Source organism: Misgurnus anguillicaudatus, chromosome 24 (assembly GCF_027580225.2).
Source record: "Misgurnus anguillicaudatus chromosome 24, ASM2758022v2, whole genome shotgun sequence".
In the NCBI taxonomy this organism is placed as follows: domain Eukaryota; kingdom Metazoa; phylum Chordata; class Actinopteri; order Cypriniformes; family Cobitidae; genus Misgurnus; species Misgurnus anguillicaudatus.
Genome location: NC_073360.2, coordinates 27867241 through 27893380, shown reverse-complemented (window position 1 = coordinate 27893380; position 26140 = coordinate 27867241). Strand labels below are relative to the sequence as shown.

At 36.7% G+C, this 26140-nt stretch overlaps 1 protein-coding gene across 4 annotated transcripts; it reads right to left on the bottom strand.

Moving 5' to 3' along the window:
* Nucleotides 1–1752: 1752 nt before the first annotated feature.
* On the bottom strand, nt 1753–24398 carry trpc4b (transient receptor potential cation channel, subfamily C, member 4b). 4 transcript variants are annotated; one of them, XM_073862728.1, is made up of 10 exons: nt 24021–24398; nt 17109–17627; nt 9640–9976; nt 9163–9302; nt 8725–9038; nt 8084–8279; nt 7606–7797; nt 3853–3894; nt 3657–3746; nt 1753–3005 (listed from the first exon to the last, which is right to left on the bottom strand). In XM_073862728.1, the coding sequence occupies exons 1-10, from the start codon at nt 24396–24398 to the stop codon at nt 2448–2450; spliced, it is 2766 nt and encodes a 921-aa protein (XP_073718829.1). In that variant the 3' UTR covers nt 1753–2447. The 4 variants fall into 4 exon arrangements, with proteins under 4 accessions (XP_073718829.1, XP_073718832.1, XP_073718830.1 ...); XM_073862731.1 differs by lacking the exon at nt 24021–24398 and adding an exon at nt 23329–23463; XM_073862729.1 differs by lacking the exon at nt 24021–24398 and adding an exon at nt 22851–22992.
* Between the last annotated feature and the right edge of the window lie 1742 nt (nt 24399–26140).

Below are 26140 nucleotides of genomic sequence, written 5' to 3'. Positions count from 1 at the left end.
GATATGTCACTAGACATTAAAAAATCATTTTCATTTTAAATACTTATATCACTGACAACAGTGGTCTGGCCAGGATATTGTCATTTAAAAAGTGGAGTTGCAGCCCTCAACTGATGTTTATGTTGTCATGTTGTGTATTGGCCACCAGTTGTGTTATGTAGTACCAGTTTTAACCACAAGTTTTGTGATTGCAATATCAGTTTTGGCCACAATCCTACATACTGTTCCTTTAGGTCCTTGTCACTGAATTAGTATTATAAATGACGTTTTTGCCACCTTCAAAGATCAAGTCTTGCCTTCAAAGCTCACGTCCTTGGAAGTACCCAGCCCTCGAATTGCAGAGATGAAGTATTCTTGTATGCTAACCCGAAAGTTAACGGGAAATGGTTCCCCCGCAAAAAAGCCCATTTAATTTTCTCATACTTTTGGATTATTGCAAGAAAATTAGATCTGTGTTTAACTAAAGTTTATAAAATGTACACGTTTTGTCCAACAAGTTATTCTTCACAGATGAACACAACTCTTTATGAATTTTGAAGTTTAAATTTGGCTGTTTTTTTTCTAGTGAATGCATTTAGACTTCAAAATTCCCAAAAAATGTATTAATCTGTGAATCTGTGAAGATTAACAAAACGTGTAAATGTCATAAACATTGGGGACACCCAATACTTATTTTACATCTTAAAAAAATCTCATAATATGACCCCTTTTAGATTAAAAATAATAATAATAAAGTGCTTTGTATGAAATATTTAACATTTTTGTTTCAGTCACACAAGTTGAAAGAAATTACACTGGTAGCCTATACATTCACCCTACCGTTTTCTCTTAATAATCATTGAAAGACCACATTTGCCACCCTGCCACCTCTAACTCTAACAAATGATGGACTCATCTCAAAAGCAAAGCATTCTGGGTAACTATCTGCTCACAATTTATTCTGTGTTAATTGAAAACAGCATGGTGTGTGTCCCCAGATAAAGAAACTGAAGTCAATTAATTAAAGGACAAGTACAAACACTGTGTGTTGCTATGGCAACAGTCGCTAAAAAACTCCGAGACCTCGTGAGATAAAGATTCTGTCACTGCTGTAATATAAATCAAGTAGCGTTAGATATGTGCAACCTGCAGCAATAAATTAAAAAGATGAGAAGTGACATTTTACATGCAGAGAAAAACTCTCCTAGTTTATCAAATGCTTACAAAATGTAATAGATATAACAAATGACTGAGCATCATTTGTTTCAAACGCATGACATTAAAGGGTTAATTCACCCAAAAATGAAAATTCTGTCATTTTCTCATCCTCATGTTGTTCTAAACCTGTTTGAAGATATATTTTGATAAATGTTGGTAAACACACAGCAGATAGTGACCATTGACTTCCATAGTAGAAAAACAAATATTATGGAAGTATTATGATAAAGGAAGATATTTTGATAAATGATGGAAAGCACACAGCTGACTGTACCCATTAAATTCCATCATATTTGTTTTCCTACTATGGAAGTCAATGGTTAAAATCAGCCGCGCGCCCACCATCATTTACCAAGGCATCCTCTTTTGTGTTCATCAGAAGAAAAAAAATCATACAGGTTTAAAACAACACGAGGCCGAGTAAATAATGACAGAATTTGTGAACCATCCCTTTAAATTGAAAATTTCCCCCCAAATATTGAGAAATAATTGAATAGGCTTGCTATTGCGAAACAGTTAAGACGCAGTGCAAAAAATCTGAACCTGCAAGATGTCACAAGGGGAGTGAGATTTTATTATTTTTTAAATAATCATGGTTGATGTATTGATTGTCAAGTAGTCCGCTACAGTCAGGCAAACCTGCTATTTTTGAGCTTTGAAGAGAGACGACTATCTAGCTTTACAATATTGTGGATCATGCTTAGAAATCTGGTTAAGCAAACCCAATCATATTTGAATCTCAAATCTGAGATATGTATACATAATTCTATACTTTTATTGCATAGTTGTAAGCAAAATGGCTGTGTCATATACATTTGCAACGTAACTAAATGCAATTCATTTAATCTGCATAAATAATCTGCCGTTTTTTAAATAATGACTTGATAAACCTATATTAGCGGTTATGTCGCAAACAATATTTTAAATGTACCCAATGTACCCAATCAACAATTGCTCTGATTGTAATTTTGACTTAAAAATGACTTAAAATGAGTGCAGGAATGGTATACAGTTAAAATCAACATGGTGGCAGCAGCTCAAATGTGCCAAATAAAATTAAATTATAAAGTACTTATATAGTGCTTTCACATGCTGGCATCTAGTCCGAAACAGCATCTTCTGATACCTCAAACCTTTTGGAAATCCAGCGACTTGGTCCATCTACACCTCAAAAGCTCCATCTCTGACACTGCAAATCCTTCAGATTTGTAATTTAAATAATCCTCTGTTAAAGTACATACACAGTTAATCTAGTGTTCATCTTTCTCTTGATCTTCTAGCATACCTTCCTCGTCCACCATCAGGTACTTCGATTCTCTGTTTTCTTTATCAACCTCTCCTGCCAAAGGCTTCTCAACCGGTTCATCTCCTATCCAGTTCAATTTGTCAGAATCGGTTTCCCTTACCTCTTCAGCGAGTGAGTAGATCTTATTTGGGCTGAGAAAAAGACCAGTTTGTTTTCGCGTCTTTGGGAACAACCCGAAATCCGAGAAATCCTTGGGGAAGTCTTTCCTGGCTTTATCTTCAGGTGTGGGGTCGGCCAAAGCCACCGCTGAGCCGTTAGCCAGACAGCTGAGAGAGTCTCGCCTCGCCTCTTCAGACTTTTGCTGTTGGAGAACTATGGTAACGTCACATAAATTTGGTTTAATGCTCTGCTTTGGAGCTGAGGAATATTGGGATAAACAGTCGGAATGAGGCACATTAACAGCTTCTGTGTCAGGACTCTGACTTGCGCGAATACTTTTTCGGTTGCCCTTCATCATTCCTATGACCTCGTAACGGAAGCTCGATATGTCCTGCTTTAACTCCTGTTGAAGTTGAGAGTCCACAATTACTTCTTTAATTTAATTTTTGACACAAAGTGCTCAGCCTGATGATATTTATACCAATAATGAGAAACAAACACTACTATATGTTTAAGATGCATGTACACTGTCAGAAAAATAGTGCACATTGGCAATTAAAGCGTTCATATTAGTACCCCAGAGGTACATATAGGTACAGATCAAATGTATACATATCTGTACCTAAATGGCACATATTAGGACCTTTTAAAAGGGAACTGCCCAAGAGAAAGGGACCATTTTTTATTATTTTTTTCTGTAAGTGTATCATATGACAAAGACAAAGGTGTTTAATTCTACATAAGGTTAGCCCTTCCCTATGGTGGCTGACATCACATGCCCAGTAATATTCATATTGTCTCAATAACCTGATATTATTAAACCACTTTGGTTGCAGAATAATTGAATTATTGGTAAATCCAACAGTGAGTTTTAATTTGTGCGTAATGCAGCATTCACACCAACAGGTGTCAGTATGTAGTCCAAGATCACTGCCGTGTAGGTTGTTAAAAGCCAGTGAAACATAGCGTAAGCAAAATGGTATTTGGTGTACTTTTGCTCTTAAATCAGTGTGATAAATAGTTTTGTTGTTCTAGATAATAATTCCAAGCTTACTTTGAAGTTTTCCTCTGTGAGCCCCTCCTCAGTCTTGGCGTCTCGAATCATAGCAGCCACATAGCGTTTTACTAAGTTTCTCAGGACCTCCTGCATTTTAAACAATAGAGAAAAATTAACTAGGGTATATTAGAGATAATAATGATGATTAAAAACGGATTCCCTGTAGAGAAACAGTACTAAAAATAGAAAATACCTGGTATTGGTGGTTGAGTCTCAGGTTTTCAGCAGCCCTTCTCTGAAATGGCAAAAATAAGAACATTTCTTAAATTAGTAATTGTATTTCTGTGATTTACAACATTACCAGTGCCGGTCCTTCCTATACGCAAATTACGCAATTTGCATAGGGCCCCGCACCACTAGGGGGCCCCCTTGATCTCAGAATTATTTAAAATTATTATACCAAATAAAAATTATTATTATGTTTAATGAAAACAAGTCGCTATAATTGAAATAATTTGCAAACTTCCCAATTTATGCGGGTTTTTAAAAAAACGTAATGATTTCTTAAATCACTTATATACTCGGACAACATGCAGGCAGTTTCTCAATCCGAAGGCTGCAGCCTTCAGAGGTCGCATTTGTAGGCTGCATATGCGTCATAAAAACGTATTTCAGAATATTAACAATTATAATGTTGACTATTATTCTTAGTTAATGGTTAATTGTTATATTATGCTTATGACTTGCAAATGAAATGCTTATTTGACTTAAATAAATCAGGCTTGATGACGTATGCAGCGCGCATATGCGACATCCGGAGGTTGCAGCCTTCAAATTCAGAAACGGCCGCGTGCATGACGCAGAAGAGTGATTTGGTAACGATGTGCATATTATATGCCCACCATTGCTTTAAAACGAAGCTATCCGTCTGGGGCAGAATAAAGGGGGAAACGTGAAGCAAGGGAACAAGATAAAGGATTTGCACGAGCAGATTACAGTCAATGCAAAGACGCATCCACACGCGCCCGAGCATGGGGCGATGCAAATAACGTGAATTGGGCGACGCAATTGCCGCGGAAACATGCGCTTTTCCCTTTGAACTTCAAGAACGCGCTCTCGCGCAGGATAATTTCATGAGAGAGAGAGAGAGAGGTAAGAATGGTGCCCACGTCGAGAAAACTTAATAGAAGACTTGAAATTTGTAAAGGATTAAAGTATATGTCCCTCGTTTAATTACAGTAATTACAGTACAATAATGTATTTTTATTACACAAATCAAACCTAACTATATGATTGTTTTAGCTGCTGACCAGCATAGGGAATCTCTATGGCTAATTTATAAGACATGTTGCTGATACAGTACTGTGTGTTGTACCTTTTCTTGTTAATTGAGTCTTTTTGGGCATCTTATGCCTAGAATTATTTAAGGAGGTTGATTCTTTTAACTTCCTTTAAAGTTTGGTCAATTGTGCATAATGGCATGTGCAACAAATGGATATAGGGTGTCAAACTCATAGATTTGCAATATTTAAAATCAGACACTCTTTTAAAAATATTTGGGGTCAACCTCTGGGACAGCTTTAAAGGGACACTTCACCCATTTGCATTAAGCTTTGTATCGTTAGAACCCCAGTCATGTTTTTTGAATGGTCATGCATAATTTTCTCAGTTGCCGCTGAGACAGGAGAAATACAGATTTCAGTGTTGCACTTCCTTCTTTCAATGATGTAAAAATCATAATTTTGTCTTTGTTGAGGGAGTAAGACTACAAACACCCCTTTTCTCGGTCAAATATGACACACTTTCAATAAAGATTAATGTTTCTATGGGTGAAATGCTCTTTTAAAGCTGAAACTTATTAAATCCTATCAGAGGTCCAGAATGTCATTGAAACACACCAGTGGCTTTGCTGTCATCAGTATTAAACATGTTACCCCTCAAAGTACCCCTCCCCACAGAGCCCTCCACCCACATAACAAATCCCAATTTAACCCCTGTGTATTAACAGTATGTATTTATATTTAATTTAATTTGATTCATTACATTCATTTAGATCAGGTAAATTTTTTAGTGCTTCTCACAACACATTTTAAGTCAAAACAACTTTACAGCAAATACATGTTTCATGTTATAATCAGCAAGTTTATCAGTCAGGGTTTCAAAGTAATGTGCATATGGGAATAATATACAGCTATAAGATAATACACTATGTGGTTAGTTAGGTAAAGATCTGGAGATCTGGAATACATCTGGTGTGTAAAAACATCTTATAAAGGAAAAGAGCTGCTTTACATACATTCTAAATCAAAAACGTCTTGCAAACATCTTCAATATGTCTATATGACATCTTTTGGGAGACGTCTCACAGACGTATTGCAGATAAGAAAACAATCTAAATAAGACATCTTGCAGATGTAAACGCAGACATCAAATAGACGTCTCCGAGATGTATGTGTGCTATCAGGGACTGAATGCACACTAACAGAGGGCCCCCCACAAAGCTTTGCTTAGGGCCCCCCAGCATCTAGGACCGGCACTGAACATTACAGTAACATCTTTGAAAATTCGATTACAAACATTTCCATATTTAATAAATAATTTTTCTAATAAAACTGTTCCAAAAACTATAAACCTATTGTTTCAAACCCATACAACTTTTTTAATGTGAAACACAAAAATTGAATACCAATGAATGAAAAACTTTTTTCTTTTGAATGATATTGTAATTATTTTATTTTGTAAGGTTGTGTACGTGTATATGCATGTTTGTACTTATAATTTTTTATGTTTTCATGTGCAAAATGATGCAAATTGAATTTTTTTTGTTGACCAAAAAAAAAAACTAATAAATAAAATAAATAAATAAATGAATGATAAAAAATTAACTCATTCCCCGCCAGCCATTTTTTAAAAAGTTTCACAAAATGCCTTCCAAGAAAATTGTCTTCTAAAAATATTTAAACATACAAATATATCAAATGAAAGAACAGACCCTCTGCTTTCAAACAAACAATAAACAAACAAACAAACAAAATGGGAAAAAACTTTCATCCTATCTATATATTTTTTCTATTTATAAAGTCTTAAATATGGGTATTTTTCTTCAAAATGTATCGGCCACCGATATTTATCGGCCGATTTTTGATGAATTTGAAACCATCGGCATGTCGGCAATAGCACGAGACAGGCCGATACCGATTGTTTATTAATTAAGTGCATAAAGAAATCCATTTTATGTAAAAAATGAGTTAATGTTGTTAATAAAATAAATGCTGAATAGCAAAAACCAGGTTTGGAGGTTGTCATGCTGTCTTATTATATTTGTTTTAATTTGTGCCTCTCTTATTATGTTGGTCAGTTGGATGTTAATTAGATCCAATCCATGTTCTGTAAAAATAATTTGATGCAGAAATAAACTAGCTAATAGACCAACTGTATAGTATTGTATACAGGTGTTTAATATCGGTATCGGCATCGGTATCGGCCAGAAGTTGTCTGTTTAAATCGGAATCGGTTTCGGCCCCAAAAAATCCTATCGGTGCATCCCTAACTATTTTTTAGCAAAAAGCTGAAATAATTGCAATTTTGTTAAGGAATTTTGTTAGATATCAGATTCAGAATAATTATCAAAACATACACAAAGTTTAAAATTAGTAAATAACGTTTTAGCTTGAGTTTCATTCATGAATCGGGTAAGTGTGATTTCGCGGTATTGCAGATTAACATAAAAAAATAATCATTCAGGAACACGTTTTTTTTAATGCAAATGCTTTCTCTTAATTAATGAGATAACTCGTCAATGGCGGAGAAAGAGTTAATATGGATTTCTGACAGTCATACATGTTTGGATTAAATAAACGGTGAAGAGTTAAAAAAATAATGACAGATTTTAAATATTATAGAACAATCTTTTAAATATGATTTCTTACTTTTATGCAAATGTATTAAAATTAAAAGAAAAATATGCATATACGCATAAAGAACACAGTTTTTCAATAAACCTCACCCCTAATGCCCCAAATGTCTCAGTCCGCTTTGACCTCCTCTTGAAAATATGCACCTTAATCCATTTGATCAGGTAACATATGGATTTAGGACTGGGGATGATGTTGAAAGGAGATGGTAGGGTGCCTCCTTCCTCAAAATAACTCATCCACAACTTCGTTCTGGCAAATTTCCACTCAATATCAGCGTGGTCCTTTAGTAAAACCAGAACAGATCAGATGTAAGAGGCAGGCCATTACTGAGAAATTATATTTGGCATTTACGTTCTTGGCAGAATCTTTTAGTTTATAACCAGCTATTAAGAACTGTGCATATTATCAGTGGGACACCAAAATATATGTCAAGTTATAAATTCAGTCACCTTAGAAGAATAAAAAAGATAAAAACAGCCTTAATACAATTGCAATGAAAGTTAATGCATGTACAGAAAGATTAGAAATCCATTACTAAAGCATCCAAAATTGTAAGGCAGAACTTACAGCAATGTGTTGATAGGAATTGTTCATCATGGCGATCAGCATATTAAGAAGGACCACTAAGGAGATGACGTTATAAGTACCAAACATGGTGGCACCCACAAATTCTGTGAACTTGTGGTCAGCTTTAACATTGGTCACATACAGACTGATCAGCCCAAAAATAGACCAAAACAAAGACTGCAAGGTCTCAAACAGCCTACAAAACAAAGGAAAAGTCAGTTAGGATGAGTGGTTACGGATGAACTAAACTGTGAGCATTTATGACTTAATTTAAGCCACTTTATGGTCTAAAGTCTGAATGTAAAGTACTTAGCACAAGACAATGTTGTTGATGGAAAATGAAAGGAAGTGATGCAGTCGACATCATTGACTAGGAATACTGTTGAAGTGTAAACTTATGGGGGCGGTTTTCCGATTTAGATTAATCCAGGAGTAGACCTTAGTTATATTATGACATAATATACAAACATACCTTACAAAACACATTACTGGTGTGCATGTTGAGACAAAATAATGGCACCTTTATATTTCAGTGCAAGCTGATTTCCGTTAGGACAGCATTTTAGTCTTGGACTAGACTTACTAAGCCCTGTCTGGAGAAACCGCCCCATGAAGTATTAGGGTAAATGCATGAAGCTTACGTTGAGAAAGCGTTGTTTTGACGTTCACATCGGATGCCCTTGCAATTCATCCCATCGCTGGTCTCGTAGTAGAAGTAGAGCTGATTGAGTCCATTGGCGAATGCCAGAAGCACCAGACAGTAGATGAACAGGAACTTCAGGATGTCCAAGAGCATCCGACCCAATGAAATCTGCAGAGGACCTAGGTGGGAGTTTGCCGTGAAGAGCGAAATAAGGCGCAGCGAGCTGAAGATGTTGGCAATGGCAAACACCGCTTCAGCCACCAGTGTTGGGTGCCACATTTCCCAAGTTTCCCTGGGTTTGCAACCACTATACTGTTAGTACAGAAGATAGATTTAGTTGGTAACCATCTACATGTCAAAATAACTCAAATCCTTAGTATTGTTCCAAATATGTTTTAAAGGTATGAAACGCATTTCCAAAAATCATGACAAATACCTTGACAAATGCAACAATCTTTAATGAGATGGTTGCAAGGTACAAGGAGTTCATCACAAAGTCCATGAGATTCCACCAGTCATGGACATAGTCGTGAAATCCACCATCCCACATCTGCTTGACCTCTGTCCATATGAAACCTATGAGGGTGGCCAAAAAATTGTGTTGGTCAAAGACTTTAATGGTTCTCTGGTCTAAGAAGAACAAAGAAAAAGTTCCAAGGACAAGCAATATAATGAAACTGCTTAAATGTAAATTTCTTTAAGATGTGTAATGTGTAAATGTGTAACTTAAAATTTGTAAAGCATCCAATTACTCTGAACATGTCAAGGTTAGTTTTAATATTCAGGACCTAATTCAATGTCTGAATACGGGCATGTCAAAGATTAAAACTGAAATGAAATCAATGACTGAAATCAAACTTTGATGCTCCAAATCTACAGACAGGATCACAATTCTGCAAAAATCTGGGCTTACCTAGAACCCAAGGTAGGATCATCCATTCCACAGTAGTGGGCTTTGGACCCTGTCGATCGGGATTGTTGGACACTATGTGTTGGGAGGCCAGCAGCAACAGGAACAGAAAGGTCAGGTATGAGGCTGTGTGGCAGATGAACTTAATGAAGGGCTTCCGAATAAAGAGACCGTAGCGGCTCTTGGGTGCCACCAGGTAACACAGGGAGAGCAGTGGGAAGAGCAGGCCGATGAAGACACAGGTGATAAATTTGCCCGCCCAGTGACGTCTCCTCCAGCCAGGAAATTCATCATACCAGCGAGAGGCCAACAGCTGCTGGCAATTTGGCTGTGCAACAAACTGAGAAAGAAATAAACAGAGACGAATACAAATCACATGGCGTCCTTGAAGTATGAACAGGTGGTTTGGCGCGTGAGCAACCAAATCTTTTCTTGATCAGTATATAAGAGTTTTGATTATGCCAGAAAACTGTAACAATTTCTATAGGCTGCATATGATGTATAAGCATTAAACCTAAAGGAACACCATAACTGTTAACATGACATTGCTACTGGGTTATAACTGTTAGTAAAATTTTGTGTGACATCAAATAACAGTTGAAACTAAAAGAACCAGATACAATAAGTGGTCACCACCTATATCATAAAAATCTTTGACTTAAAGGAAAACACAGTTTTTCAATATTTTACTATTTTCTTACATCAACTTAGACAAATTAATACCTATCTTTTTTCAATGCATGCACTTTTAATCTTTGTACAGCGCGTCGTGAATGTGTTAGCATTTAGCCTAACCCCATTCATTCCTATGGCTCCAAACAGGGATGAATTAAGAAGCCACCAAACACTTCCATTTTTTCCCCATTTAAAGACTGTTACATGAGTAGTTACATGAGTAAGTATGGTGGCACAAAATAAAACATTCGTTTGGAGCCATAGGAATAAATGAGGCTAGGCTAAATACCAACACATTCATACAAAGACTAAAAGTGGACGCATTGAAAAAAGATAGGTATGTATTAATTCATCTATGTTGAGGTAAGAACATAGTAAAATATTGAAAAACTGGTGTTTTCCCTTAAAGTCTTAACTTGTCTCACTTTCTATGAAAAAATCTTTTTTATAAGTGTTGAGAACATTATCCATCATTCCAAGGTTGGAAAAACTGCCAATTTTATCGACAACATATTTTGCTCAAACTCTTCAAATAGATTTATTATTATCTCTCCAAAATGTCTGTCAGATCATCTGCAAAATACTGCGCCAAAGATATGAAATGATTGCTAGTATTCCAAACCATAAATCATATTGATGAAATTAACAGTAAAAACGTCAAAAGGGAACTGAAGCTGAATTGTGCCAACCCTTTGAGACAGTAAAATAAAAATCACCATGTGACAGCTCCACCTATTGCTTAAAAGTGAGGCTAAATCTGCTTATAATTTTTGCAATAGCTATCATAAAAAAAAATCATACACTGTAAACAAATTCCTTGTTGCACATAAATTAAGTTTAATCAACTTGAATTCATTTAAACTTTCTTGACTAGTAAGGAGTTGCAATAAATAAGTTGAATTATCTTAACTTATTGATTATGATTTATAGCAACTCCTCACTAGTCAAGAAAGTTCAATTAAATGTAAATTCAAGTTGATTAAACTTAAACAAGAAGTTTTTTACGGTGAGTGTACTCTTTAAATTCTTTGCATCATACATGTAACATACAGTAAATTAAAGTTCACATAACACACGCTGTTTCTGCTTATATCAGCTTAATCGTGAGTACCTATAGAGTAGTATTACATCCTTTATATATCCAAAGACAGAACAGCTCTACCGATTCTTTCCATATAAACCTGATCCCCTCGAGGGTGGAGCGAGTCATGAGCAAGCAACACAGACAAAACATTATCCCACTATCTCTGGTTAACTTATGATTCCCTACATGTTCATGTCATTTATATTATATGCACTTATTTGCTGATTGCCAACAGAACACAGACATTTGATGCAGTTTTATTTATCGCCTACGACTCATGATCCGTTTGGGACCGCCCCATTTCAACGAAATCCAGCTTTAGACAAACATACACATACTACCCTGGAAAAACATAAAATGTCCATTGTTTCCACAAGGCTGTGTTCTTTGGAAAGCTAACCAAGCTTAAATTTCCCTCACAAACAACAACACCATTCTTCAGTGATGTGGATTTCATGTCAGCTCTTGGCTTGTGTGTGCGTGCGCTATTCCGGTTAGTGCCCATATATAAGGTCTTCCACTGTACCTCCTCCACAGAAATTGCCAAAAAAAAGAAATAAAGCAAGATAGTCACTGAAAGATCGTATAATTTTTTTATGTTCGAAAAAACTTTGAGAAACCCTGGGAAAGTGCATTCGGCATAGAAATACTCCATCACATGTCCAACTGCTTTTTTAACACTTTGCTTATGTTTAGCATGAGGAATCCAACTCTTAAACAGTGTTAATAAGTCAAAATGCATGCAATAGCTTGAACCCCCTCCTTCCCACGTTAAGATATGCTTGACTAGCCTGATCTCATGAGAATTCTTACATATTTTACGAGTTGACTTATTACGTTGAATTCATACGAATTTACTCATGCACAAACGTACGATTCTCATGAAAAGAACAACAACAACGAAACTCAACCCCCAACCCCAATGTCACAGGGGCAAATCGTACAAAAACTTATGAATGTGGTGGTATGAATTAATACGAATTAGCCAAATATGGATAAATTCTTGTGAGATAGTGCTGGCTTGACCGGCAGTTTTAATTTTACTCTATTTTTTTAAGGGCTCGTTTTTCCTTCTGCCTTGTTCTCTTCATCTCATCTACTGAGGTCTGTCCAAAGCCATTAACAAAGTATCTGTAATGGCAAACGGAAATGGGAGGGCGCCTAACTAAATTACAAACAAATGCATCCTCATTACAACAGAGCCAGGCTTTCTGAGAGCGATGAGGTCAAGTTTGAGAATCACTGTCAGGACCGATTAGCAGCAAACTATTTCCCCGCTCCAACACCACTGCATGTCACAAAAACAGTACTTTAAGACACCATGACAGTAAATAGATAAGGATGCTACCTCAAAATAAAGCACACAGAGCAATCATTTTGGTTTAGTGTACAGCTTTATAGTGCCAGAAAGACACTCTACAGCAATAAGTACAAAAACGTACCACTTTTACAATTTTAAAGGAAAACACCAACGTTTTTCGATATTTCACCATGTTCTTACCTCAACTTAGATGAATTAATACATACCTATCTTTTTTTAATGCATGCACTTTTAATCTTTGTACAGCGCTTCATGAATGTGTTACCATTTAGCCTAGCCCCATTCATTCCTATGGCTCCAAACAAAAGTTTTTTGTGCCACCATACTTACTCATGTAACTACATGTAACAGTCTTTAAATAGGGAAAACATGGAAGTGTTTGGTGGCTTCTAAATTCATCCCTGTTTGGAGCCATAGGAATGAATGGGGCTAGGCTAAATGCTAACACATTCACGGCACGCTGTACAAAGATTAAGTATTAATTTGTCTAATTTGAGGTAAGAACATAGTAAAATATTTAAAAAAGGTGGTGTTTTCATTTAACTGCTGTATTTTTATAAATAAGGCTTTCAGAGCCCAATTATAGGGTAAAACATGGACAAATGTCCATATTTGACGTTGAAACAAACAACCTAGCATTTTGGTTTGAAGGTACCCACCATAGGTTAATGTAAACCCAAAAGTTGGGTTTGTATTTAACCCAACCAAAATTTGTTAGAGCGTAGTACAGAGCTTTTAGCTGTAAAGGTGATGGTAAATGCTACAGTGCATGAAAGTATTTGGATGTGCGAGGGGATTCTGACCCCTGATCCTTGCATGTCTTTGTTATTACCTCTTTAAGTACCAAATGTTTAATGTTTCACCTCAAAGGTTAAGCTTTGGTGCTCTCTCAACCCTGTGCCACTATTTTCCATTCCTTCCACAGAAAGTTTATTACAAGGCTCAGCTGTGATATATATGCCCTGCCAGAGCAGATGCAAGACAACCACACCATCACATAATGTACAAACTTTTTACAGCTGGCCCATAAAAACCCTGTTCTATTTAGAGAAGGGGAGCTGTGATTGTTTAGGACATTTAAACAGATTGGAAACGTTGTAAAATAAAGCATGTTAGCAATTTGAAAGGGCCAGTAGATTTTTATCTTAATTACAAGCAGAGAGTTATCTGAAAAAGTATTGATGAACTAATATAAAAACAAGCTCCAGCTCCTGGATATCAGTGATATTTTAATAGACACTTAAATGCATGGATAAATTATGGATCAGATAAGAGTCATGATCCTACACTTTAAAAAATGGTGCTTAATAGTACCAAAGTGGTACTATAGCACGACTACCATTCTACATAGCATCATATAGTTCTACATAGGTACTATATTACCTTAAATTGTTCCCCCATGATTACGAGCCAGTGAACCACTTTTAGTGCTATTTAGCACAAATTTATAGACCCCTTCAAGGTTTGTAAACATTGAATGACTATCGGGTGCGCGCGCAGCATGGGGTCAAACTGTTCATACCATTTAGGCTTTCTAGTTTAATCTAACAGGGCTGAGCACTACAAACACAAGCCTCTTTGATCTTTGCATTGTCCCAGTCTGCAAGTTTAATTGCTTGCAGCCACAGATGTTGTATTTTTTTTTTTTTGAGATTCTGCAGGAATTCCGAAAAACTTAACTGCAGACCTGGTGCGATTTTCACAGCCCACGACGCAAGTAGGCATTTTTGACGATACCGAATAATACGCAACTCAATCTGCTGTAATGACTTTTCTGACCCCGACATGCGCAGTGGGAACCGCCTGTGATGTGAACTGTGAAGGGGTCTATAGGATCAGTGCTGAATGTTCTGCCATTTCCAATGAATTTGTAATTGGTGAAAAAAGGTGTATCCTCCTCATACAGTCTAAAGAGTTGGAGCTAAGATGTGAGGAAATGAGGATGCACAATAATGCTGGGTACACACAAAAATATAAAAAAGATTTTTGTCCGATTTCCCCCCTTCCGACAATCCTAGCTGTGTCCTAATTGTCTTGATGGTTTTACAGATTATCTTATCAGATTTTCTCTTTGTGTAAGGTGTGTTAAAAGTGTCCGAACCTGATTGAAAGAACATCTGAGCCGCTCCGATCGCGAATTGTAATAATTAAACATGTTAAATATTAACGATCAGAACACCTGATGTGTGGGGGGAACACCGAGGACAAATGCGAGCATGCTCTTGAGATTATCATGTGAAACAAAACAATATCCAATCAGAAAGCGAGATGATGGAAGACGGAAGCAGTCATACAAAGTGAAGTTGATGCAGAGTGAACTTGTACAGACCATGTTGCCGCTGTCTCCATGACTTCACCAAAACCCTTTTCTTTTTTCCCCTTAAAGGATTAGTCCATTTTCTTAAAAAAAAATTCCAGATAATTTACTCACCACCATGTCATCCAAAATGTTGATGTCTTTCTTTGTTCAGTCGAGAAGAATTTATGTTTTTTGAGGAAAACATTGCAGGATTTTTCTAATTTTAATGGACTTTAATAGAGCCCAACATTAACAGTTTTTTTCAACGGAGTTTCAAAGGACTATAAACAATCCCAAACGAGGCATAAGGGTCTTATCTAATAAAACGATTGTCATTTTTGACAAAAAAATAACAAATATACACTTTTAAAGCACAACTTCTCGTCATGTAGATCCGGTCGTGATGCGCCAGCTGACCCAACGCAATACGTCATGACGTCAAGAGGACACAGAGGACGAACGCGAAACTTGTATGTCAACTGATACTAATTAATGTCTTTGTGTCAGTTTATTGTTTAAAATGGTCCGCAAATGTGCGTTTTATATATGTAGCACGTGACCTCCCTACGTCACTACGCATTTACGTTAGGTCGCGCTGGACCGGACCTAGACGAAAAGTTGTGGTTTAAAAGTACATATTTTTAATTTTTCTTGTCAAAAATGACAATCGTTTCGCTAGATAAGACCCTTATGCCTCGTTTTGGATTGTTTATAGTCCTTTGAAACTCTGTTGAAAAAAACTGTTAAGTGTTGAGTTAAGTATTAAATGTTGGACTCTATTAAAGTCCATTAAAATGAGAAAAATCCTGGAATGTTTTCCTCAAAAAACATAATTTCTTCTGGACTGAACACAGAAAGACATCAACATTTTGGATGACATGGTGGTGAGTAAATTATCTGGATTTTTCTTTTAAGAAAATGGAATATTCCTTTAAATTTTCTGTGAAAATCATTCCAAACACTATCATTGAAATTTTTTCCTGCACATCGTCCGTCATGCTTATTCTGAAGTCTCGTGAGATTTTGCGAGATTTCCTGTGTTCACAGTCGAGAATCTGGTTGAAAATCTTTTTATGTTTGGTGAGTTGTCTTTCACACATCATGGCACACCACATAGGCTTATGGTGCAAAACGGTAAATCTTGAATTTTTATCCTCATGTTTGTGGCCTATCACATTTTGAAAATCTTTTAAGATGTAAAAATATTTTGGTGTGTACTCAACAGAAGAAATGAGGATGTAATACCTTCATATTACCAAAAGGGGGCCACACAATTACAGTAACATGACTCATTAGAACCTTGATCTCTTACAATTGCTTGAATTTGATCTTAATATTTTAATTATATATTTTAATTTATTTTCATGGTTTAAGAATTTCATTGTGTTTATGTTGCTTTTAGGCATTTAACTTTCGTTTTTCTTTTATGCATGCAAATAGTTTTTACGATTCATTTATCATGTTACCCAAATTAAAAACTTGACTGCAGTAGCAGCAAGTGCTTTCAGAATATAAAACACATACTAACTGAGCCGTGAAATTAGCACATGCATCTAAAAGTAAAGTAATTATTAGCTACGAACCAACACTACAGTAAGTTTATATGAGCTCCTCTCTCCTACACTGCATGTCAGGTCAGAAAAGAACAAGCTGCAAGTGTTGTTTATGTACAGATCTTGTTATAAGATCTAATATGGTGCTGGGGCATAAGTAAATCACAGCAATCTTTGGCCTTGTCACACTTCAGTGCTTTTATATAAACAACAAATGTGTTTACATGAGGCTTTAGCTTCATCTGGTTCCCTAAAAAAATGCTGGGTAATTTTTCAATCCAGTGTTGGGCCAAAAAGGGACAAACTTGGAAATTAAGTTAAATTAACTCAGAAAATGGTTATATTTGACCCCACAATGGCAGCATTTTGGGAAAAACAAGGCAGTATAGGTTTCCCAAATTAAAATTACAAATTAAACAGCATGCTAAAAGGACCTTCTTGAAAACACATGGTGAAGTCATTATTTACAACAACAACAAAACAAAACAAAACAAAAAAATGGTAAAAATGACAGCTCATCAAACATCATATAATCTCTACCTCTTTCTGTCGATATTTGATGGCCAATTTCAGGCGAGCCAGCTCATTGGTGGGCTCATCTTGCAGTAGGTCGATATCATCACGGTAGTTCAGGATCAACTCCAGCTCACGGGAGGACCTGGTCTGATCCAGGAGATCTTTGGCGAAGCATTTACACTGACGGGACAGCTCTTCGTACTCGGCCTTGAACTCGTTTTCGACTTTGCTGAGCTCCTGGAGTTCCCAGCTGAGTTGGAAGGCGGTGAGGAACGGATCCTCGCTGGACAGGGCGATAAGAGAGGGGCTGGCCAGAGCTCTGTAGATGTTCAGTCGGGAGCGCGAGTGCCGCAGACTGTCCACGTCCGAACTGGAGATGCACTCCACGCAGTTACAGCGTACCTCGTGGGGCTGGGGGACAGTCACGCCTTTCTGAACCAACATCTTGATGATCTCGTAGTTGTTGGTGTGAGCAGCCAGAATGATGGGGGTAATGTCGGGAGTGAAGTCGGAAAACTGTTTGTCGAGCAATATGGGCGGCACCTATGGATAAAGTTGAAGTGAATGGTATTACTAACAGAGTATAAAATTTTTCTATCTCTGAATTTTGATCTTGCAATATGTTACAAAACATATTGTAATATTTAAATGTGCATAATATTGAATTAATACTTAGGACAAGAAGATGAAACACATTTGCCATAATGAGGACGCAACTGCCTTAAATTTAGCATCATTAAAATAATACTGGCTTTTTCTGAATACAAACCCCACTATTAAGAGTTCATTATTTCAATTATGCATCTGAAAAATAAGTACTAAAGAGCACTGCAAATAACAATAAAATGTACAATTTGGGAAAAGGTGTGAAGCAAGTGTTTTGATACAGTGCTAGTTAAACCGCTTGAAGTGGGAGCAACTAAAAAAACCCTGACACTGCATAGAGAAAGCAAAATAAAAAAAACACTTGCCAGAGAGGCCAGTTGTCATTTTGAAGGACCCAGAGAGCTGAGAAAAACTATAGGAAAAACAATTTCGAGTTTGCCAAGGTTTACATTTAAAAAGCATTACAGTGTTGTAAAGGTCTCATCTAACCACAAAATCTTTTCCCATGATGGAGCATTTCTGGTCAAAGCAATATGTGCACGGCAAATCTGAAATTGCCCACAACAAAAAACCCAATAGCTAGAACAAATTATGATGGTAAAGGCACAATGCTGTAAGGCTGCATTTCATCACCAAGGACTTGTTACCTTAATAAAATAGGAGATAGAATGGATGGCACAAAACATAAGGAGCAACAACTTGTTTTAGTCTGAAGAAAATTTGTCTGGGGAAAAGCATTTTTCCTGCAAGACAATGAATCTAAATAAGCATCATTAGCATCGTGGAAACATCAAAGTGTATAAAAGGGTTTAAAAGGGTATAAAGCAAAAGAAACAAGATTGTCTCTGCATTTCACCCATCCACAGCAAGTCATGAACACACACAGACACAAATACTGGGCAACTATCATTGCAACACCGAAACACTTTAGTCACTTCCTGCCAGCTGTGGGAATCGAACCACCAACCTCTGGGTTACAAACAAGTCTCTCTAACCACTAAGCCACCAATATCTTAAATTTTTACAATACATTTGTAAACTAATTGTAAATTTAGATGAATTTGGACGTTATTAAAAAAAAAACGGAAAAAATACTGTAAAAAAATTACCCAGTTCAAAGGTCAAATGTTGACCGTAAATATGACATCTAAGTAGAGTCATGGTTGGACATCCAAATAGTGGACCTAGTCTGGACATCGAATAGATGTCCAGAACTGGTCATGGACCAATGCTTAGTGGGTTATTTACCAGCATCTAGAGATGAGATTGCAAAATGCATCCAACCTTAATTTCGAAAACGCAATGAGAAGCTACGGTACCTGCCACTGGACAAACATGTTGTCATCTGCAGTGTCGGGCAAAGTTACTTAGTAACGCATTACAATATTAACTTCCCAAAAAAGTTACTAATTGCGTTACTTAGTTACATTTCATGGAAAGTAATACTTACATTACTTTTGCGTTACTTCATGCGTTACTTCATGCGTTACTTTTTCTTACTTGGCTGGGGCTTGATCTCTTTCAGGCCTTGTAGGTGTTTTTTATGACTGAGAAGTTCTGCATTCAGAAATGGCATATTTTCCTACTCACGCGCGCACGCATAAAGTGCGTAATTCTATGTAACTACGTTCAATTTAACTCAGTACATTATTATAATTTTTTAAGTCAAATTAATTAAACTGAAAAATAACTTGCATTACTTTTTTTTTAAAGTAAAGCCAAATATTAGTGTGTACATTTACAAAGTAATGAGTTACTTTATTCATTACTTCAGAAAAGTAATATTATTACGTAATGCACGTTACTTGTAATGTGTTACCCCCCCAACACTGGTCATCTGAGACAACGTAGGGACAAAAAGCGCTATTTAAAACAGTTTGCCCGTTTAGGGCTACTCTAGAAGCATGGCGGCGACTTCCATGCGGTGTATGTAGATAAAAACAGCTCATTCTAAGATAATAAAAACAATAGAGTTCATTATGTAAGGTCTTTATACACTGCTAATAATATAGTTAGCAGTATATAGTTATTTCTTAAATTTACTGATTGTACCTTCTTCACATGCTATCAGTATTATCGTAAGTATGAGTTTCCTAGGTTAAAAATTGCACAAAAACACCGTCCGATGTCGTGTTTACCTCCGGATTGGGTATTAAAAATTTGAAATGGGCGGGCCTCAAAACTATAAAAATGGTAAAAATAAGAGATGGATTTCTGCTGGCAGGTTTTTATCCGCTTTTCAGGTTATTCATTGTCTTACATCTAAAGTTGTACATAACGTTTTTACATAACACGAATGCAAGTATGAACCCAGTGTCCTTTATTCTTTCTAAAAATAAAGCACCTGAACACAACAAGCTCGAAACCATGACTTCAAAACTGGGAATTATCAAATTTCCTTTAGCATGTGAAGGCAGCATAACTCTAAAATTAATGTAACAATCTAACTAATGTTGAGTGTCACTTTTCCTTAAATAAAAACAAAAGCCTAAAATTTCTAATCTTGAATATGTCATTCATATGTGAGATAAGCATAATACAGAATCTTTGGTTTTGACTACATATACTCACAGCATGAATAAAGAAGTGAGAAGGAAAAATCGGTCTGTATACTTAAAGACAACGTTTGAAACCATACTTGGGCATATATCTGAAATATCTAAAACAGGCACAGGAAGCCAAAGTGGTATGTGATAAAGCTTTAAAATTGGATCTGTTTACACCAGTTTTAATAGACGTCTCTCGTGTCACAGTCACAAGTAGTCGGGCGAGAGACTGCCTTTCACACCCGGTATTTACGTGCGAGTTGGCACACTGCATTAACATAAGCTTGAATTATAATGCTGTCACAAACGTGATGTTTCGAACTCACACTGTATTATTTTAGTCAAGTACCTATAATAAGTGAGCAGATGTGCTTTATTCACCTAATTTATTCGTTTAAATGATACATTTAGCAGATGCTTTTATCCACAATGTTTTATCTGTGTCACTGGCATATTAAAGATGTTCTGTTCACATACGTGTTTGATGCTGATAGTGGCGTGGAAATTACACCCTTCATGTTTAAAGCTGCATGTAACCAACACAATTAAAACGCTTTCATTGGGCAATGTTTGATTGAAGGATGAGAAGGCAAACCTTCACTTTACGGTACAATAGCGAAAGAGGTCATGTGATTCAAAATGTGGTTTGAGCAGTCAGATAAGAAAACTTTTTGGATTCTTATCATATTAGTATTAAGCACTTGTGATTTGATTACGTGAGATGCATTACAGTTGCCAGTTAACAGGGTAAATTGTGATACAAACCCCTGGGATGCTCGATTTGTTAGTGTAATTTTCATCGTGGCATTCATTTATTACATTTACGTTTATTCATTTAGCAGACAGGACTCCGTGATCACATCACATTTGGGGAGAGACAAATACAAGAGAGCGAAAGACAGAAAGAAATATAGAGTGTGAAAGAGAGAAACAGGGCCAGACGGCGTGCACAAAAAAACTGATTAAAAGTGAGAAAGAATAATGGAGAGAGAGAGAGAGAGAGAGAGAGAGAGAGAGAGAGAGAGAGAGAGAGAGAGAGAGAGAGAGAGAGAGAGAGAGCGAATAGAATAGAAGGAATGAGGTGATTAGCACATTTGTCTCAACTGATATTTTAAAAAGAGCCAAAGACCCCACAGTGACAACAGTGAAAGTTTGACTATTTAAAGGCTAGTTTGAAACATGTAAAGGCTGGCAGCTACTTCTACAATATGCCACTTTGAAGCTCATCCACAAGCAAAATACAGTGAATAAATTAAAGGGATAGTTCACCCAAAAATGAAAATCTGTCATAATTTTCTCATCCTCATGTTGTTCTAAACCTGTATGAATTTCATTTTTTCGGATGAACACAAAAGAAGATATTTTGATAAATGATGGCAAGCACACAGTTGACGGTACCCACTGAATTCCATTGTATTTGCTGCGAAAATACCAGTAAAACTGACTATTATCAGCTTAAATTGAATTTAGTTGGACTTGATAGCAGAGGTGGACAATACTTAGTTACATTAGTTACATTTTCCAAGCATCTGTGCTTTATTAGGGTGTTTGTATTGGGAAAAACTTTACTTCACTACATTCTAAAGCATATAATCATATTGTGTATTCTCTTATATTGCATATTAAAATTTATTTAATACATAATTACATTAAAATTGTGTACTTTTACTTGAGTAAAAGTACGTTAATGTACTTAAATATTAAATGTAAAACAAAAACGCATTATTTATTAAATGTAAAAATTATGATAATATGCTTTGGAATGTATGTTTTCCAAAGAAAAACACGGATAAAATACAAATACTTGAAAAAAACTATGTTAAAGTAGAAAGTAAAACCTCTGCTTGATAGTGACCCTAGCAACTTATCAACCCACCTGTGGTCTGTGGACGTTGGAATGAACGATCTATTTACATCTCCTTTTAGTGTTTTTTGCAGTCTGTAAAACGATAGCTCTGAATTCTTGTTAATCTGTTAGTACAGTCTATCGCACAACAGCTTTTTCCCATTTCAACTCGTTTTCACTGTGTTTTTGTCGATCCCACGTTGTACTCAAATCCTGCCGCTCTATCTAAGACTATCTTTTGCCACTCAGTGGGCTTAACCGCAGTCCCTCTCGCCGACGGTGACTTCATGTGCATACCCTCTATTCCAATCACAATTTACAGATTAGCTGGCCAATCAGGGACACGGGTCTTTTCAAATCCGTTTGTTTCAGGAAGAGAGTGAAATCTGGAGCTACAAATATGTATGGAATGTGAAAAATAATTTGTTTTTTAACCATACCCCACGCAAACACATTGTATAATACCAAATACACAAAATAACGTTTTTAGCAATGAAATAGGTGCTCTTTAATACTAACTTTAAGAAGTGAACATCCCTTCTGATAGCCTACGTAAACTTCATGCTTATATATGTTAAGTATGTTGTTACAAATAAAACTTTCATGTGTATTATTTTGATAAAAGAGAAGAAAGACCGTTGCAAAAATCCCGTTTAAAATGATGAGTATGCGTGTCAATTCACGGATTGCAAAAACGAACCGATAGGCCTGGTATCCGTTCCATGTTTACATTGTAAGCACTGACTAAACAAAATAATTTTTACCTACTATAGTGACCAGTAGCAGTAACTCCAAATTTCATCGGATTTAGCTGGTTTATTGGACGATAGACCTTTGACACAACCATTTAAGCCGTCATTCGGCGGGAAACCTAAAGTGTGTTCAACTTCATGCGGCGCTGCGCTGACCAACAGGCACAATACATCAAAGTAGCGCGAGAGTGACGCGAAAATCATACATATCAGTCTGCTCTCGCGGTACTTTGATATCATCCACCTGTCGATGTGCGCGGAACATCACCTTTTGTTTGCTTGCAAGGCTGCAGTATAGATTAGTAAAATATACACGTAAAAATTATTTGTGAAACAACAAAGTAACATATAATTGCACATAATAAAAAATTATTTAATAATTCCGAAAAATGCATGACGCGACGTAGATAAGGCGCAAAGGCACGCATTTAGATCATCATAAGAGTTTCAGTGTTTAGAAAATCAAAGTAAACAACCTGTTTCTGTGTACTCACTCGCCCTCTTGTGGTCTTTAGTCATGCTGATTCAGATATTTGCATATCAAAAAGTTTTACAAATGTGCCATTAATGTATGCAGGAACGAAGATAGATAGAGGCAAGAGGAAGAGAGAGAGAGAGATCTCTCAGGAATTGAAGAGGGAGCGATCAGATGCGCGCGCAGCTGCTGTGATTTGTCACTGGTTCATCCTTTCTATCATTTTTCTGAATCAGAACCGCAGCAGTCTGTTCCCATCCAATTAAAGGTAAATCAAATTACAGTTAAGAGAAAATTGACCGACAGGCAAGACTGTTAAATGAAAAAGCACTACTCTAAAGCACCAAAGGTTTTATGTTTATTGCTTAAAACGCAAGACCTTGGTTTTGTAACACATTTTGAACAGAACTTTTAACACAAGCAGTTTTCAGAGTCTCTTATAGCTGTAGGGGCTAATTAAAACGAATTTAGTTTAAAATGTATTTGGTTTGCTAGTCTTTGCCAGTTACCATGATTTCTACTGCCGGGGGAGGGGGGTTAGATTGGTGGTTTCAAACTGGATTTAGACACTTATCAGCTGTTTTAACCAACTTAAACAAAACCAAGCAAACACACTATATGATACAGTTGTACGGATTGAAGTTATTTAATGAAATATTAAAATAGAGTTATAATGTTTACTATAATGCTTTGTACATATCACGAACCAACCTGTTTCTCTCCACTGGGCTTCTTGTGGTTCAACAGGAGCTCCACGGCGCCAACCACCTCTTTACGAATGGCGTGGAGCAGAGCGTCCCCGACATACACGTTGAAGCTGAGGAGCAACTCGATGATCTCCAAGTTCTCATTCTCTATGGCGATGAGCAGCGCAGTGCGCCCCAGAGGATCAATGCAGTTAATGTTGATCTTGAAGTAGATCTCCGCTTCTTCCAGCGCCTGTTTTACGCTGGCATAGTCTCCTTTCTCCACAGCGCTGAGGTAGGACTTCTCCTGCACCGAAAGCTCCGACTCGGCGCGCACTATACGCAGCGGGATGCGATCCCGATACGAGGAGTTGTCCGATCTGCGGTAGTACAGCTGAGACATTGTGGCTTAGTCCATCACAAAACAGCCGAGGAGCGCGCAGTAGAGCAAACCTGAAAATAAACACATCTGTATCTACACATGGGAAGTAATACCCACCCAATTTGATGGCTTATCATTACACGGGGTCATGCAGAGCATGGCACAGCTGCGCAGATAGTCATCACTGCCGCGCTATTTCTAAAGAGTTAATTTCAAACATCAAACTGCAAGTCTGGTGGTTTGAAATAAAGCAGGCAAAATACCTCTAAATAGCATGCTTTACGCAGTGCAATTACGATGCGAACCTGAGTCAAAAATAGATTCAATTCCATCACGAGTAAACTTTGAAAAAGTATGCTGGTTATGATCACCATTAAACAAGTGTATTAAAACTACATGCATACACGCGCAAAATAGACCTTACTCTAGGTAATACTTACCTTGCTGATGGAATTACTTTGATCATCACATTTATAAATCCGATACAACTTCATCAAAGAAGATACTTTTGGAGGCGCATGATGATGTTTGCGCATGGCGAATGATGCAAACGCGACGCTATAATCGTTTTTGGAGTAACCATTACGCCCCAGCAGATGCCTGACTGTGTGCACAGTGCATTAGATCTTATCAGGTCTCCCGTCTGTTATTTCATATTTGCTGAGTCTGTACGACGTACATGATGCTGAAACATGGTTGCCAATTTAGTATTTATTTGAATTACGCAATGCATACCAATATTTCAGCGTATTTGCATAGGGGCTATTCCAAAACTAAATAATAATAAACCAAATGTTTATGTCCTCATTTAGCTGGTAATGTATGTGCCATCAATAACTGCACATGTGGATTGATCCACATAAACTTAACTTTAAAATCTCAAAAACGGGTTAAAATTTGTGAGGGTCTGCCCGCGTGTCATTAAAGACTATCTTAAATGCTCTCAAGAAGCAACATGTGAATCTAATGGCATAAAATTAGATTAAGCATGACGCAGGCGCAATAATACTTTTGGAACATTACATGCGCGCAGCTCGTGTTTCTGAATAAGCTCGTGCTGGCAGCAGGCGCCTCATCAGGTAGTGCAGAATAAAAGCATGCATAACCTTATTTGTGCAATACCTAGGAAGTCTTTGAAATAAAATGGAAAATGTATTAATCAGTGAGCAATTTACATTAAGGTCGAGTTTTAAAATTGAATTAGGAGTTGGTTTTTGAGTGCTTGTTATATTTTAAAGAAGGGGTGAGCGTTGAATGGGTGATACTTTAAGTGACTGCTATATTCTGTGACAAGCAAATGCACATCTAATAATGAACCTTTAAATATACACTGAGTCATTTTAAAAACGACAATGTGCTGTTGCTGACTGAATTAGGTTTTAGGGAGAGGAAAAGGGTTCAGAAAATTACCTTGTGTTGTCTAGACGTGTACTCCTGAGAGACGATTTGACCTGCTTTCCGTCATGAGAAACAATAGGATGTTGTTTTAATGCTCTCACTTAATTCAATTAATTCAATGTCTTTTAATTTAATTGTTGTTGGTTGGATGTTTGTTTGTAATGTTGGATGCCCTTTGTTAAATGCTGAAGTTGTACTTTTTTAATATACATTTGGTATTTGGTTTTATCCAATCAGTGCATATGTGTGTATTATAATAGTTTAGAAGTACTTCCCTTCTGAACAGTGATAATAACACAGGCAAGTGACCAGAGGTCCATCTGGGACCCAAGTGCATAAATGTCACTTCAGCTTGTGTTACTTTG